The sequence below is a fragment of the Muscardinus avellanarius genome (genome assembly GCF_963383645.1).
Source record: "Muscardinus avellanarius genome assembly, chromosome: 7".
Taxonomy (NCBI): Eukaryota; Metazoa; Chordata; class Mammalia; order Rodentia; family Gliridae; genus Muscardinus; species Muscardinus avellanarius.
Genome location: NC_137793.1, coordinates 93,258,428 through 93,273,334, shown reverse-complemented (window position 1 = coordinate 93,273,334; position 14,907 = coordinate 93,258,428). Strand labels below are relative to the sequence as shown.

The 14,907-nt window shown below is 33.5% G+C and overlaps 1 protein-coding gene across 3 annotated transcripts in view; it reads right to left on the bottom strand.

Annotated features, from left to right (window-relative positions):
* Positions 1-14,907, bottom strand: part of KCNT2 (potassium sodium-activated channel subfamily T member 2) — a gene marked incomplete at both ends in the record, with an annotated part of 363,001 nt that overhangs the window by 227,888 nt on the left and 120,206 nt on the right. For all 3 annotated transcript variants that reach the window (XM_080699605.1, XM_080699606.1, XM_080699607.1), the window contains 2 exons: positions 6,399-6,458; positions 9,305-9,353. In XM_080699605.1, coding sequence (XP_080555731.1) covers positions 6,399-6,458; positions 9,305-9,353 — 109 coding nt within the window. The remainder of the gene's footprint in view (positions 1-6,398; positions 6,459-9,304; positions 9,354-14,907) is intronic.

Sequence of the window (14,907 nt, the reverse complement as noted above, 5' to 3'; positions counted from 1 at the left end):
CACAGATGATCTCTCCTAAAATAGTTCATGAAAATTTAATATAGGAAGGATCCAACCGTTTCATTGGCCATTAGGGAGTCCCTGTAGGCCTACATTATAAGAATCTATAGGACAAAAGCAATTGCCATAAAAAAGACAGCACGCATACATAGGAAGCTACCATGATGTAGAGAACCATGAAATAAAACCCCAAAGACAGAAACGGTTCCTTTCAAAACTATATTAAATACTTATCTCTTGTAATCTTATTTTCTTGACAGAAGTTGAAAGCATTCGTTGCCTTCAAAATGGTAAGTTCTAATATTTTTAAATAGTAACTTCATCAGTTCTAAGGGTGCATACTCTATGACCTTCATTTTAATTGGCAGAATTCATTAAAATATAAGTAAACCTAAATCCAACCATTTTTATATTTTGCAATGATATATCATTGCTTAGTCAAAATACAGCAAATTATGTGATTTTCATTCTTTTTTTTTTTTTTTTGGCAGGTCTGGAGATGGAACCTGGTGTGGGGGGGGCATTCTACCTACCTCCGGACTATTTTTTATTCTTTATTTTGAAACAGGGGCTCACTGAGTTGCAGAGGGCCTCACTAAGGAGCTGAGGCTGTCCGTGAACCGCGATCCTCAGGTCTTTGCCTCCAGAATGCTGGGATTACAAATGTGTGCCACCATGCCTGGCTCAAATTACATGATTTCCTAAGATTTATCAGGCTTTTGTTTTTATCATCAGTGAGAGGTAATTTGGAACTATAACCTATGTAGTTGTAAAAAGCATTTTAAAAAGTATGGGAGTTATTCAGATTGAGTTTCAAATTCAAACTGAACCAAGGGACATTGTATGAATGCTTTATTCTGTAATGTTAATATTTATATGTAACATATCTAATGAAAAAGGCTGATAGTTTGTCTTTTTGGAATGAATTTAAAATAATGTATTAACTCTATGGTATTAAATGTATGCTCACAATATTTAGAACTTTCCTTTCCCAGAATATGGTAAACAAAATCGGTACTCTCTGGTCCAGAGTCTTAGACTGAATCCTTTTCTCTTTTCCAGAAATAAGTCACTAGTTGTTAAATTCTCACAGTTGGTGCTTTTTATAAAGTGATTATAGGAAAGATTATCGTAGGTATAAAAATGCTTCTAGGTATGATGAAGTTTTGTTTGCAGAGGTTTAGAAAATTTGCTGAGGTATATTTCTGTTTCTTTTTGATTTAATGAATATGTGTGTATAAATATTGTCCTATTTTAAGAGCAGTTTGTAGAGGGTATTTATGGTAACAGAAGAATAAAAACATTGATGTTAGGTCATTACTAAGGTCGTTTTGCCAGTTGCTATAAATATGAATAGAAATATTATTTAAGAACAGTTCTGTGTGATAGCAAATAAAAATTAGTTGCGGTCATGGTCCTTAATTTATTATTTGCTAACTTCAACATGTATTTTTAGCTTTTGCTAATCTCATTCCCAGTCTCCATGAGACTTTGAACTGTTTTCCTATAATTTTATTAGTGCATTGCAATCACACATCATTGTGGTGTTCAGTGTGATACACCACATACCTACACGCAGGTAGCTCTTGGTGTGTTTTCTTCTGTATCCCATTCCTTCCCTGTACAAGTTAGTGAAATTGATAGTAAAGTGTTTTAATCATTAAAAATTAAGTTATGTTGATTTTATGTTGTATAATGTGTGTGTGTGTGTGTGTGTGTGTGTGTGTGTATGTTAGTGGTACTTGGGATTGAACCCAGGACACTCTATACCCACAGCCCTTTTAATTTTTGTTGTTGTTGTTGTTCTGAAACAGGGTCTCACTAGGTTGCTGAGAGACTCACTACATTGCTGAGGCTGTCCTTGAACCTGGGATCCTTTTGTCTTGGCCTATGAAGTACTGGGATGACAGGGTTGCACCACCACACCTAGCTAGGATGTTTAATTCTAAGAATTGCAATGTGCTCCAAAATATTGCACTTATTTATAATACTAAATATACGAACTACCTATGTGTACATATATATGGAAACAAACATAAGAAAGTTCTATGTTAATTTGCTATAAGTCTCAATTTTTCAGAACTCTAAGTCTCAAAGAACAATATTAAGAACGGGTATATTGCTGATCTAGTGCAACATCTATTTCTGCATATGTGTTTGTTATTTTTCTTAAAAACCTGTTTTGAGAGAGAAAGACACTTGAGCTATTGCTGTCAAAATTACATTACTCATATGTGGTACATATTTATCAAATACTTAATTTATTCATTCCAAACAATTATCTAACACTGTCAAAAGAGTTCAAGAACTTGATTAAATTTATGAGAAAAAAACAAAGAAGATAGCAATAACAAATTACTCCTTTTTATTCTTTCTGTTTCTTTGTAAGTGGACTTTATCATCCACCTTTCCTCTAAATACGATGTTAATATTTATGAAGGTCAGAATGGAAATATTACATATCATCTAGCCCTGTATACTAAGACATAATGTTTTGCTCTCATTTTATAAATGATAGGAAGTAATTAATTATAAATGCCATCACCATATAATTGCAATGGAAAATCATCTTGAATCTCTGTGTGTTTTTTAAATGACTTTTCAAATTATGGCTAAGAGTTCATTTAGCAAAACATCAAAGTTACTTTCATATTAGTTTTTAGCCAGAACTGGGAGACAATGAGTTCTCATAAATGAAGATAAATGTTTTGCCATATTATTTTTCTGCCAATACTTAGGCTATTAGGCTAGAGAAAGAATATATATATATATATATATATATATATATATATATATATATTCATTCCAATTTACAGCCCTAATTTTTAATACATAACTTATTATACACTATACTGAACATTTATCCTGACTTACATGCTAAGGGACTTTAACCCAGGAAGTCCCATCATCCCAGGCATGGAACATTTAAATTGAACAAGAAATATGCCACTTATGGTAGCTCTTGAAACCAATATTATGATTTTAGAGTTCTATTCTTTTTTTTTGTGTGTGTGGTACTGGGGATGGAACCTTTCTACCTCTGGGTTACACTACCAGACCTATTTTATATTTTATTTGGAAACAGGGTCTCTTAAGCCAGCGAGGCTGGCTTTGAACCCGCGCTATCCTCCTATCCCCACCTCCCAAGCGCGGGGATTACAAGTGTGCACCACCATGCCTGGCTAGAGTTATATTCTTTTGAGAAAAATAATAGGTAAAAATTCACTTTAAAAAATATATATAAGGGTATATAAATAATATATAATATCTAGATTATAATTTCCAACCTACTTTAATATACCTGTATTAATTTTGTTGAAATGTTTACAGAACAGGAAATTTAGGTCTTGGGTTAAAGATAAAATCTGGGGGTTTCATTTATTCCTGTTTTTTAGAGAAACAAATATAGACTTGTCAATCGGGACAGATTGATAGAGTACTTGTTTTGACAAGAAGACATACTAACAAACTCTTAAGAGAGTGTTTCTGAGTGTATATTGTTTACCATTAATGTAATATTTTGTTTTGTCCCCTGGGGCAAAACCCAGGGCCTTGCATAAGTGCTTCACCCCTGAGCTGCATCTCCAGCTCCTGATCTAGAACCTGCTGGGTAATTTAGGTATGGCCGAATATCAGGTGCAAGACCTTTCGCTGTCATTCTCTATGGTCAAAATTTTCCTCCATACATTGCTTTCCATCCTTTATACTCAGAAGTGAATGAAAACTTTCCAAAGCCAATCCTTAAATATCAGGTTCTTATTTATTTCATACATTTTAATTCTTCCACTATATTTTTCTCTTCTCTTTACCCTCTTACTTAACACAACACAAATGGTCTTCATGGTTAAAAAGTCATCTGGGCCGTATCCCATTACTGGCAAGCTCCTGACCCAGCCAACCAACATTCTTTCTTCAACCATTCTTACTTTGAACTGTACTCCTGTGACACTGATCTCTTGTAAGTGAATAGCCAGTGATCTACTGATTTCTAGGCTCAGCGGCATTTTATCAAGATTCTTATCTTGGCCCTATTCACATGCTTTTCTATACTTGTTCCTTAGACATTTCTAACATCTTAACTCTCCTCATAAACATCATAAAATCAACCCCTGCATTTCTTAAAACTCTTTTTTTTATATATTTTGTTTTAACTAAACTTACTTCATAGAAACTGGTATTATTTTCTTTAGATGGCAATAATAAGAAAATTTAAAAAAGGACATGAGGCAAAACAATAAATTGGTGAAAAACTTTATAAAACTTCTTTCTGTAAATATAAGATTGAAAAGTAGTCAAAATGATACTTCTTTCTCTTTCTTTCATTTTGGCAGTATTGAGGATTGAACCCATGGTCTCAAACATGCTAGATATGCACCCACTACTGAGCTACACTAATCCAATGAAAACATTTTTAAAACCTCAGTTTTAAGTGAGAATTGAGGAAGGGTTAATGATTGACATGTGCATGTATCACTTTGTACCTCTTAATGGTGCATGATTACAATGCAACAATAAAGTTAAAAAAAACTTGTTTTAAAAAACAAGAAAGAAATTGATATGTTTGATGAGATCCCCAAAAGTATAACATCAAATAAAAACTTGATATAGATTAATATTGATGAAGAAGCTGTTAACAAAATATAGTGTTGTCTAGCCCACTTGTCATTCTTTCTGTCTTACCTCATTGTTCTTTTCTTCCTTTAAAATTAACAAAGCATTTACGTGAATATGAGTCTTTGTGTTCACCTTGGTGATTCCCATAAACACGAGAAGGGTGATTCTCCTTACTCATGAACGACTTTACAGTCTTTCTTTCTTTCTTTCTTTCTTTCTTTCTTTCTTTCTTTCTTTCTTTCTTTTGTTCTTTCTTTCTTTCTTCTCTCTTTCTCTCTTCCTTCCTTCCTTTTTCCTTTTTTCTTTTTTTCTTTCCTTTTTTCTTCTTTCTTTTTTTTTTGTGGCACTGGGGATAGAATCCAGAGACACTCTACCTCTGAGCTAAACCCCCAGCTCGATTTTATTTCTTACTTCGAAACAGGGTCTCTCTAAGTTGCGGAGGGCCTCACTAAGTTGTGGAGGTTGGCTAAGAACCTATAAGGTCTCAGCCTCTCCAAGTACTGGAATTACAAGTGTGCATCACCACGCTAGGCTTGCTCTACCATCTTTCTGAAAATGACTACTAAATCAGAATACATCTGTCTCCCGAGAGAGCCCAACCCTCGTTCTCAATTGTCTCCATGGCAGGGCACCCGATTCACACACCAGAACCTGATTCATCATAGCCAAATCCATCTTCACTATTCTGTCTGGACCCTGAGAGGGTTTTTTCTTCGTATAATTATCTACCAGTTTCCCTATCGTATCTCCCATCATTCAGACCCTGAAAACCTTTCAAAATGGCATTTTAGCTTCTTTCTCCTCATCTTCCTCAGCCAATCAGTGAATGCTTTCACCTTCCTAAACTTTCATCACATCAAGCAATTCATTTCTCCTCAGCATAAACAACTATGGGGTTTTCTTTCATACTGCGACATGTCTCTGACCTGTGCTACCTAGAGGTTCCTGGAATCATTTCCCTAAAACTGATTTCCTGTTATAAAATTCTCATGTTCATCATGCCCCACTAAATTCCCACTATATGTTGCTACCCAGTGCCCCCATATTCTAGCCAGACTTATTTATTCCTCAAACTCATATGCACATTCCTTCTTGTATTCCTTTGCCAGTTCTTTAGACTCCGATTTTTCCATGTTTTCATCTTACCTTATTGTAATCACTATGATTCAAGGACTCTGCATGTCTATCAAATATTTCCTTTTCATCCTGTGATCTGGTCTCTATGAACCCCCACAGTGTTCTATTTACACCTTGCAGATGGCTTCTCTCAAATTCTACCTGTACTCTAATTATCTGTAAACTTTCTCTCTGCCCACCCCCATTTTAGATTGCAAACTCATTGAGAAAAGAGAGATGCAAAAGTGTGCAACTCTTCATCAAATAAGAGTTCGATAAATATTTGTTTAATTGTGTTTGTCCAACAAAACTTCAGCAGTAATTAAGTTAATTTATTAAAATAATTCCTAGCAGACGTATTTTTGGTCTCTCAATACTTTTATACGGGTTTAGAAAAAAAGATTGAGAACAATAAATACACAATTCAATTTACTTGCATATAACGGTTAAGTAAACTCACAGGAATTAATGAAGTACTTTTTTGTCACTAAGGAAAACCATGCTATATTAGTATAGCTTTTTATCACATACTGGAGAGGCTCAAAGTAATTAAAGTGGTTTAAGAAGAGGCTGCCTTATCCCCAAGTATGAATTATAAAGAGAGGAATTACTTGGTAAATTCTAGCAGTGTGTTGTACCGCTGAAAACTGCTAATTAAAATAACTTACCTTATAACTGAGATAACCAAGTAGTATTGTTTCAAATAGACTTATCAATGCCACTGAGACCTAAAATATAAATTGCAACTTAATGAGAAAATGTAATCAAATTAAAATGTATGTTCATAATTATACTATTAACTTTACATAAATATATGTCCATGTATATGCATGCATGTGGTCATATGCATATGTTTGTATAACATAGTCACATATAATGTAGATGGTATTAGATGACACTTAAATGTTTATAAGCAAGTGGCAGACTGCACGCTATAGTTGGCCACACCTTAACTATGGCTTAATTTCTATTATATTTAATAACATTTTTTTACACCAAGTTTAAAAGACCAGTTAGAATTGTCAGGCTGAATGGAGTTTATGTGATATATGAGGAGCAGATTCTCTGGTGTGTGTTCCTAGTATGTATTGATAGTCACACACAATCACCCCACCACAATGCCCTTTCCTAGAAACACAACTATCCAAATCAACATTTTCCTTCACAAAATACAAAAAAAAAAAAAAAAAAGCCTGGAATTGAGTATATAACCCATCCTATCATCCAGGCATGATGGTGCACTCTTGTAATCTCTGTATTTGAAAGGCTGAAACAGAAGGATCACAGGTTGGTGGCTAGTCTCAGCTTCTTAGTGGGGCCCTCTGCAACTTAGTGAGACCTTGTTTCAAAATAAAGAATAAAAAGAAAAATGAGACTAAGGGTGTAGCTCAGAAGAAGAATGCTCCTGGGTTCAGTCCCCAGTACTGCAAATAATAATGATAATAATCCATCCTATCATCTACCTCAAATGAAATAGTGACATCCTTAAAACTTAAGCAAAATAGACCATAATAGCACTTCAAGATACATTCAGATTTTGTTTGAATAAGCTTCATAACAAATTCTTCTTTTGCAGCTTGGCAAGACATGCTTTTTTGTCTACATTTTATATTGTTCATTCAATTTCTACTGTTAAACTTTAAGAAAAATATTGCAACAGAAAAACAGGTAGAAAAATATAGAATTTATTATTTTCAAGTACTCTACTTTAAAATTGACAAAAAGAATATATGATGAAATATAAACAGAGAACAATTCGCCGCATTTTGTTGCATATTTAAAAGCTAAGACAATCTGAATAAGAAAAGGCAAATACTCTAAAGTTTTCAGTTGTGTATCCTACTGGAATGAAAACTTTGAGTTTAAGTAAATATTAAAATATGAGAAAAATAAAAGTAAATGAATGCATAGCATTGTAAATAAAATATGTTCAGAAGGACATGCAGTAGACAGATACTATTATGATGGGAAATTCAAGCCTCTCCGGTTTCCAAACGTTCTGACTTATATCATCGATCCTGTTTTCTAGAATTACAGATGATCTCTAGAATATTTTTAGCATATATTACTCAGAGTAGTACTTAGGATTTAATATATTTTAAAATATTACTCTGAAAGAACACTGAAATCAAAATATTCTTCAAGACAATGTCTGTTAATACAAATATTAATTTTATTTAATTACTTATTTCTTTATGGTAGTGGGAATTAAACCCAGGGGCATTCTACATCTGACCTACACTCCCAGCCCTATTTTTTATTTTTTATTTTGAAACAGAGCCTCATTAAGTTGAGGAGGTCCTCGCTAAATTGTAGTCTGGCCTAAATCTAGTATTCTCTTGTATCTGCCTCAGTCTCCCAAGTACTGGAATTAGTGGCATGTGCCACTGTAATCAGCTTTAATTTATTTTAAAAGTGTACTTAATTAAAAAATAAAATAGAATAAAAATCTAACTCAAATTATTAAAACCTATATTTTAAATGAACACCTAAATATTTCAAAATGATTATATATTGATGCGATATTGCAACAAAAATTAGTATAGTGTAAAAATTATTTTAAGAAAACATGAATTATTAAAACCTATATTTTAAATGAGCACCTAAATATTTCAAAATGATTATATATTGATGCGATATTGCAACAAAAATTAGTATAATTAGTGTTAAAAATTATTTTAAGAAAACATGAATTATCTAGATATAATGAAAATTTAATCTCATAGTTATGATCACAATGAAAGCTTAAAATAATTCATTATCACATATAAAAACTATAGGCCTTACAATCATTATGACATTAAAAGACAAACCAAACATTTGACCTAAAAGTATTCTAAAGCTTTTTCCTAAGGAGTGAGGCTTAAAGTCTCAGTTTCCTCCAGACTCCATTTTCTTCCAACCGCCAGTTCTGTTTCATGGTAGTGATTCTATTCTTCCAATTAATTTTTACTTATAAAAAATTACAGAAAATGCAAAGGATAAAAAAAAAAGAACAAGGATGTGGTACAGAGGACACTATGGGACTCCTCAACAATAAAATCCAGACATGCTATTCTTTTTCATGTTTTCCTGCTCTTTTTTAAATGATACCTTTTATCCCAGGTTATAATTTTGCTTTATTTACACAATTATCTCTTTAGGAACTAAGTTCTTACTACTGGTGATGTGGGTCATTCCTTCATTTTAAAATGTTTGAAATTCTGCCTGTTTCAAAGAGTATACAAGGCAAAAAAATAAACAAAGTTATGGAATTTTTGCTAATTTTAAGTAAATAACACGAAAGGAAAAGGAATATCAAGGTACTTGGAGAAGACATGAAGCCTTAAAACACTGCTTTATTTTGATTTTCTCCACGATCTCACTCTCTGAAGTCTAATGATGACTGAGTACCAGAAAATTCTCAAAAGGTAGAATGCAGGACTCAGAAAGCATAAAGAATAGAGTAAGATGCACCCAGATTAAGCAGAAAAACAAACTTGTATTAAATATCAACAGTGTTTTGCAAACAGCATTTCTCTAAGAAATATGGGTAGCTCCAGAAACATAGGGATGAAACAAAATCATACACAACCTGTAAGCCCCACAAAGGTAGACTTCTGTTCACCCAAAAGATATGAGTCCTACAAAAAAATGATAAAAATATTAGTTTTTGTAAACATTGGAAAAAACATTAACTTTTAAAATTCAATTAAAGTTTGAAATATTATAATAATGCTAGCAGGACAACAAAATATGCACATTAATATAATAAAAATTTACTGCTTCAGCTTTCCTTTTACTAATCTTCATTTCTATTATATTAAAGATATATAATTTCATTTTTGGTCACAATAATAAACAAAAATGAAATGATCCTTTAGTTAAAGAATAATATGATAGAAAAATCCACTTAAGAGTTTTCCATAAATTCTAAAAGTTTGTTGCTTTTAAGGATATTATTATTTAGGTAATACAAAAACAACCATGCAAACACAATAAAGTCAGTAATTCAAGGAATATTTTACAATAAATAAATGTATTTCAGAAATATTTTATATATGTATTCTTTTTTTCCTTTTTTTTTCTTTCTGTGTGTGATAGTAGGAATTAAACCCATGAGCACTGTAACATTGAGATACATCCCAGCCCTTTTTATTTTTGTTTTTGAGACAAAATCTCAGTAAGTTGCCAAAGCTAGCCTTGGACTTTTGATCCACCTACCACAGTCTCCCAAACATTGGGATTGCAGTCATGAGTCACCAAGCCTAATGCATATCTGGATTTCTACAAAGTATTTAATCTCAGTGTCTCTCTCTCTCTCTCTCTCTCCTCTCTCTCTCTCTCTCTCTCTCTCTCTCTCTCTCTCTCTTCTCTCTCTCTCTCTCTCTCTCTCTCTCTCACACACACACACACACACACACACAGACACACACAGTGTAACTGGGGTTAACATAAACATTATGTGAGACAAGTCTTTAATAAATTTTTAAAAAATATTAATTCTAATCTAGATATGGTGCACACACCTGTAATCCTAGAATTTTGGAGGCTGAGGATTCCAGGTTCTAGGACAGCCTCAGCAATTTAGTGAGCCTCTCAGCAACTTAATGAGACTCTGTTTAAACGCAAAATCTAAAAGAGGATGGGGGATATAGCTCAGAGATAGAATGCCCTGAACAACTCAATCCCCAATAACTTGATATATATATATATATATATATATATATATATATATATATATATATATGATGTGTGCATTTGTTTTGATGTTAAAATGTATGCACATGCTGCAAAGAATATTATTTTAATTTATTCAAATCAGAGCCATTTAAAGTAATATATTCCACTCAAGAAAAAATGAAAATTGCTACATTTTCTTGCTCCTCAAAATGCAAATTAACCTCCCCAAAACAAATAAAACACACATATGCTACGTATATAAAATATGAAAAAGTCTCATTAAGTATTATGTGTATTTTAAATGCTTAAGTCATATTCTTTTTGTAATATAGTAAATAACAGAAAACAATAAACTTCAATTTTTTTTAAATGGCAAAACTTTAAAACACTATTCAACAATACCATGTAGCATTTTAGACGAAAGTGCTCTGGAGTTTCAGAAGGTCACATCTACCTGGCTGACATCTTCAAATTCTCCAAATCCAGCCTGCAACTTTTCTTCTCTAACTGGTCTTCCTTCATTCTTCACGTGTCAGTAACTGGCACCAAGTCAGTTGGGTCGCCTTACCCAAAAGCTGTGGGCAGCATCGCAGAAACCTTCCTCTCCCATACTTGTTAATATGTAATCTATTATTCATAAAACTTTTTCAGTTATTCCCACCAAATATCTATAGGACTCATTTACTTCTTAGCTCCATCAACACAGTGGTCTTCATCTTTATCTAAGCTACGTGTGTGTGTGTGTGTGTGTGTGTGTGTGTGTGTGTGCGCGCGTGCGTGTTACCAGACATTGAACCCAGGGGCGATCTACTTCCAGCTACACCTCCAGCTGTATTTTATTCTGAAACAAGGTCTCATTAGGTTCCGTCTTGCTACATTGGTGAATTTGTCCTCAAACCTGCAATCTTCTGTCTCAGCCTCCCAAGCAACTTTTTTATTAATTTAATTCTTTCAAAAACCTACTAATGAGGACCCTGCATCTCGTTTTGCTTTCTACAGTTTTTTGTCTGTATTAAAATTATACCTTTTTGTTTGTTTGTTTGTTTTCAAAGTACATTCACACCACACTGCTGAATACTGGCTTTTTTATTTTTCTTAAAACCCCAAAACTCTTGACATTATGTTCTTAGACTTATTCAAGTGTGACAAATTTCTTTTGCACACATTTCCCTCTTCCTAGAAACTCTCAGTTGAATCCTCTGTTACTCACGGAAGCTTCTCTCAGTATTCTATTTGATCAACGCTGTCAACTAGTCGCTAAGACCATGTCACTTACCACACCTCTCCTGCTGCTCATCTCCACTGGAACTTTATATTTATTTGCAAACTTATTTCTTTAATGGCTGTCTCCTCCAAAATTGCAAGTCCCATAACATTAAACAATATGCCTGTTTTATTCACTGTTATAAACCCTATGTCTTGCTGATTACACACAGCTAGTGGACTAGACAGCCTATATAAATGATGGATGTGCCCATAAAGACAAAAATATAGCTGATGAGCTCACTGTCTTTTCGAGAACAATTTTACATTCTCAGTAACATCTGAGGAATCAAGACAAAAACTAGGTATGTCAGAGGAAGATGTATGCACATTGTTTGTAGACAGAAAATTTGGATGCTACAAAATCTTACTTAAGAAGATAACAATTTCCATAAAATAATAAATATATTGCTTCAATATAAGCTTGTAAACACTTTCAGAAATTAACTGTTAATGAACATGCATTTACTAAAATCTAGTTATATCTAACCAAAGACATTTTCTTTGGTCTGGGATGTTATTTTAGTAGGCTATGGAAATATCATAGAGAATTTAAATTTAAATAAGACTTTTGGAAATATCATGATTTTTTTGGACAAGACTATGTCATGTGAAATAAGTTTTGTGATCTCTAAAAATTTCTAAAAGTCTTTGATACACAAATTTTAATGTGAAATGAGATCTACAATGGAAGGGCATCTTTTTCATCAGTTTTCTTGATATAAAATTGATGAATAAATAGAAGGAAATCTGTACATTTTGATGAAAATCTAGTACTAAAGAAGTATGAGCCGATCTACAAATTCCTAATCTCCCAAACAAGAGAGATAAAACCAAAAGGGATTAACAGAATTCCACGTGAAGATTTAATCTCACTGGCAAAAAGATAGGAGGAAGAAACAAAACATGTCCAGAAGTATCTATTGCAATTTATAGCAAGAAAACATCTACGAGCTACCTGAGTATTGAACAAGGGAAATAAAGTAAAATCACCATTACCATCAATTACAACAAGAAGAACACCCAAAGAGAAAAGTAATGAAGAAATATAGCTGATCACTCCAACATATTCATGTTATGTGTAGACTTTATAAATAAGTTTATAAGTCATTAGTTTTTAAATTACTACCTGTACTTATTTCTAGGTGTTATGATCTTTGGTAAATTTTACTTCCTTTACCTTGCTATCTGTATTCATAGTACAGTTAGCATGAGCCAGTTTTTAAATCATAAAATAAAAAGCCAATGCTATATTTTAAAAATATAAAAAATGAAATAAAATAGTAAAAATGATAATACCATTTAGTTACTATTACAGTAGTCCTATAGATGAAAATCATTCATGAACCAGTATTGGGAAGACCATAATAAGCAACAGAGGGAGAGCAATAGTTGAATGTTTAAAGTGACGTGGAGCTAAAGCCACTTTTAATAGGAGACTAATTTATGGCTTCTCACACAGCTAGGTCAAAAAGTGCTAAAAGTGTCAGATCAGCTTTGGCAATTGAAGCAGGGCAGGGAGGGGTGGTCAGGAGGTGAATATGTTTAGCAGAAGAGCAAAGCATTTGGTAAACATATGAAAGTCAAATGTGGAACATAATTAAAAGGAATCTATTGCTCACAAACTCAAAATGTACTCTCATTTTTGATAGCTCTCCAAAAACAGAAAAGAAAAGAAAAGAAACCCAACCAATACTATCTAGGATTGTATTATCAAAACCATAATATTGTAAATCATGCAAATGAATTGTAAAACTCTTTTAACCATAATCAATAATAAGAGCCAAGTACTAGGTGTGATACTAGGCTCACATTTCAAAAAGATATAAAAGTTATTAAACATTTGGGAGGCTGAAACAGGAGGATAGTGGTCCGTGGACAGCCTCAGCTACTTAGTGAGGTCCTTTGCAACTCAGGCAGACACTTTAAAAATTAAAGAATACAAAACAGGGCTGGGGGTGTAGCTTGGAGGTAGAATGCCCCTGGATTCCATCCCCAGTATCACAAAAAGTAAAAGTATATATCCAAAGACAAAGTGACCAGAGTACTGAAACATATCACTCCTGTCAAAATATGAGGGAGAATTTTAGTAATCCTTAATTCTTTCAAAACACTGGAAATACTACAGCAACATATGCATACCTATGTTCATAGCAGCACAATTTGTAATAGCCAAAATATGGAACCAACCCAGATCACCATCAACAGATGAATGGATAGCAAAACTATGGGAAATACACACAATGGAATTCTATTCAGCCATAAAGAAGAACAAAATTATATCATTTGAAAGAAGATGGAAAGCCCTGGAGAACATTATGTTAAGTGAGATCAGCCAAGCACAGAAGAAGAAGATACATATGTTTCCTCTAATATGCCCAAACTAGGAAACACAAAGAATACCAGAGGGACTCCAGATATTGAAGGGGAAATACTAGCTAAGTTTGGATGGTAAGATAGGAGAGGAGGAAGGCCGGTCTCGATTAATAAGGGTCTACACTTGAACATGTGTAAAATTATGAATAAGACATGGTTAACCTGGACAACCATTGGTGGTGGGGGGGAATGTGGGTGGGGGGGGAGGGCACCAAATATAGTGTAAATGTATACTATTTATGTTCAATAAAAAAATTGTTATAAAAAAAAACACTGGAAATACTTAACTCAAGTTAGACAGACAACTTTGAATTGTGGAGAGCATTAAATCCGACTACATTAAATCCTGCCACACTGACTGTGGCAGAGGTGGCTTTCATTCATGGACAACATTCGCTCTCCCTCTTCTGTGGCATGGAGTCCAACTCAAAAATTGGATTCCTCACCTATACTACATTTCTCAGTCTTGTGTCAAAGTACAGTGCGCTGACTGATTGCCAGGGGATGAGATCTCGATATAAAATTCAAGTAAAAGTGATGTTTTTTGTCATTTGTTTACCAAGTATCTTAGAAGCATGTGTTCCTTCTCCAGTCTATCCTCCTTCTGAAAGCTTCATACAAAGAAAGCATGTCTTACAGTGAGAAAGATGCAAGTGTTTTGTATATATGTCATATATATTATGGTGTGTGGGTGTGTGTATGTGTGTGTGTGCGCGAGAGAGAAAGAGAGAGGCGTGAGAGAGAGAGAAAAAGAGAATCATTATGTGGAAGAAACATCCAACTGGCCAGAAACACCAGTGAAAGACTCTGTTAAACAAAAAAAAAAAATTTTAAATTTTTGAGCGTGAACATCAGTGCCCTTGGTGGTATTTGAAT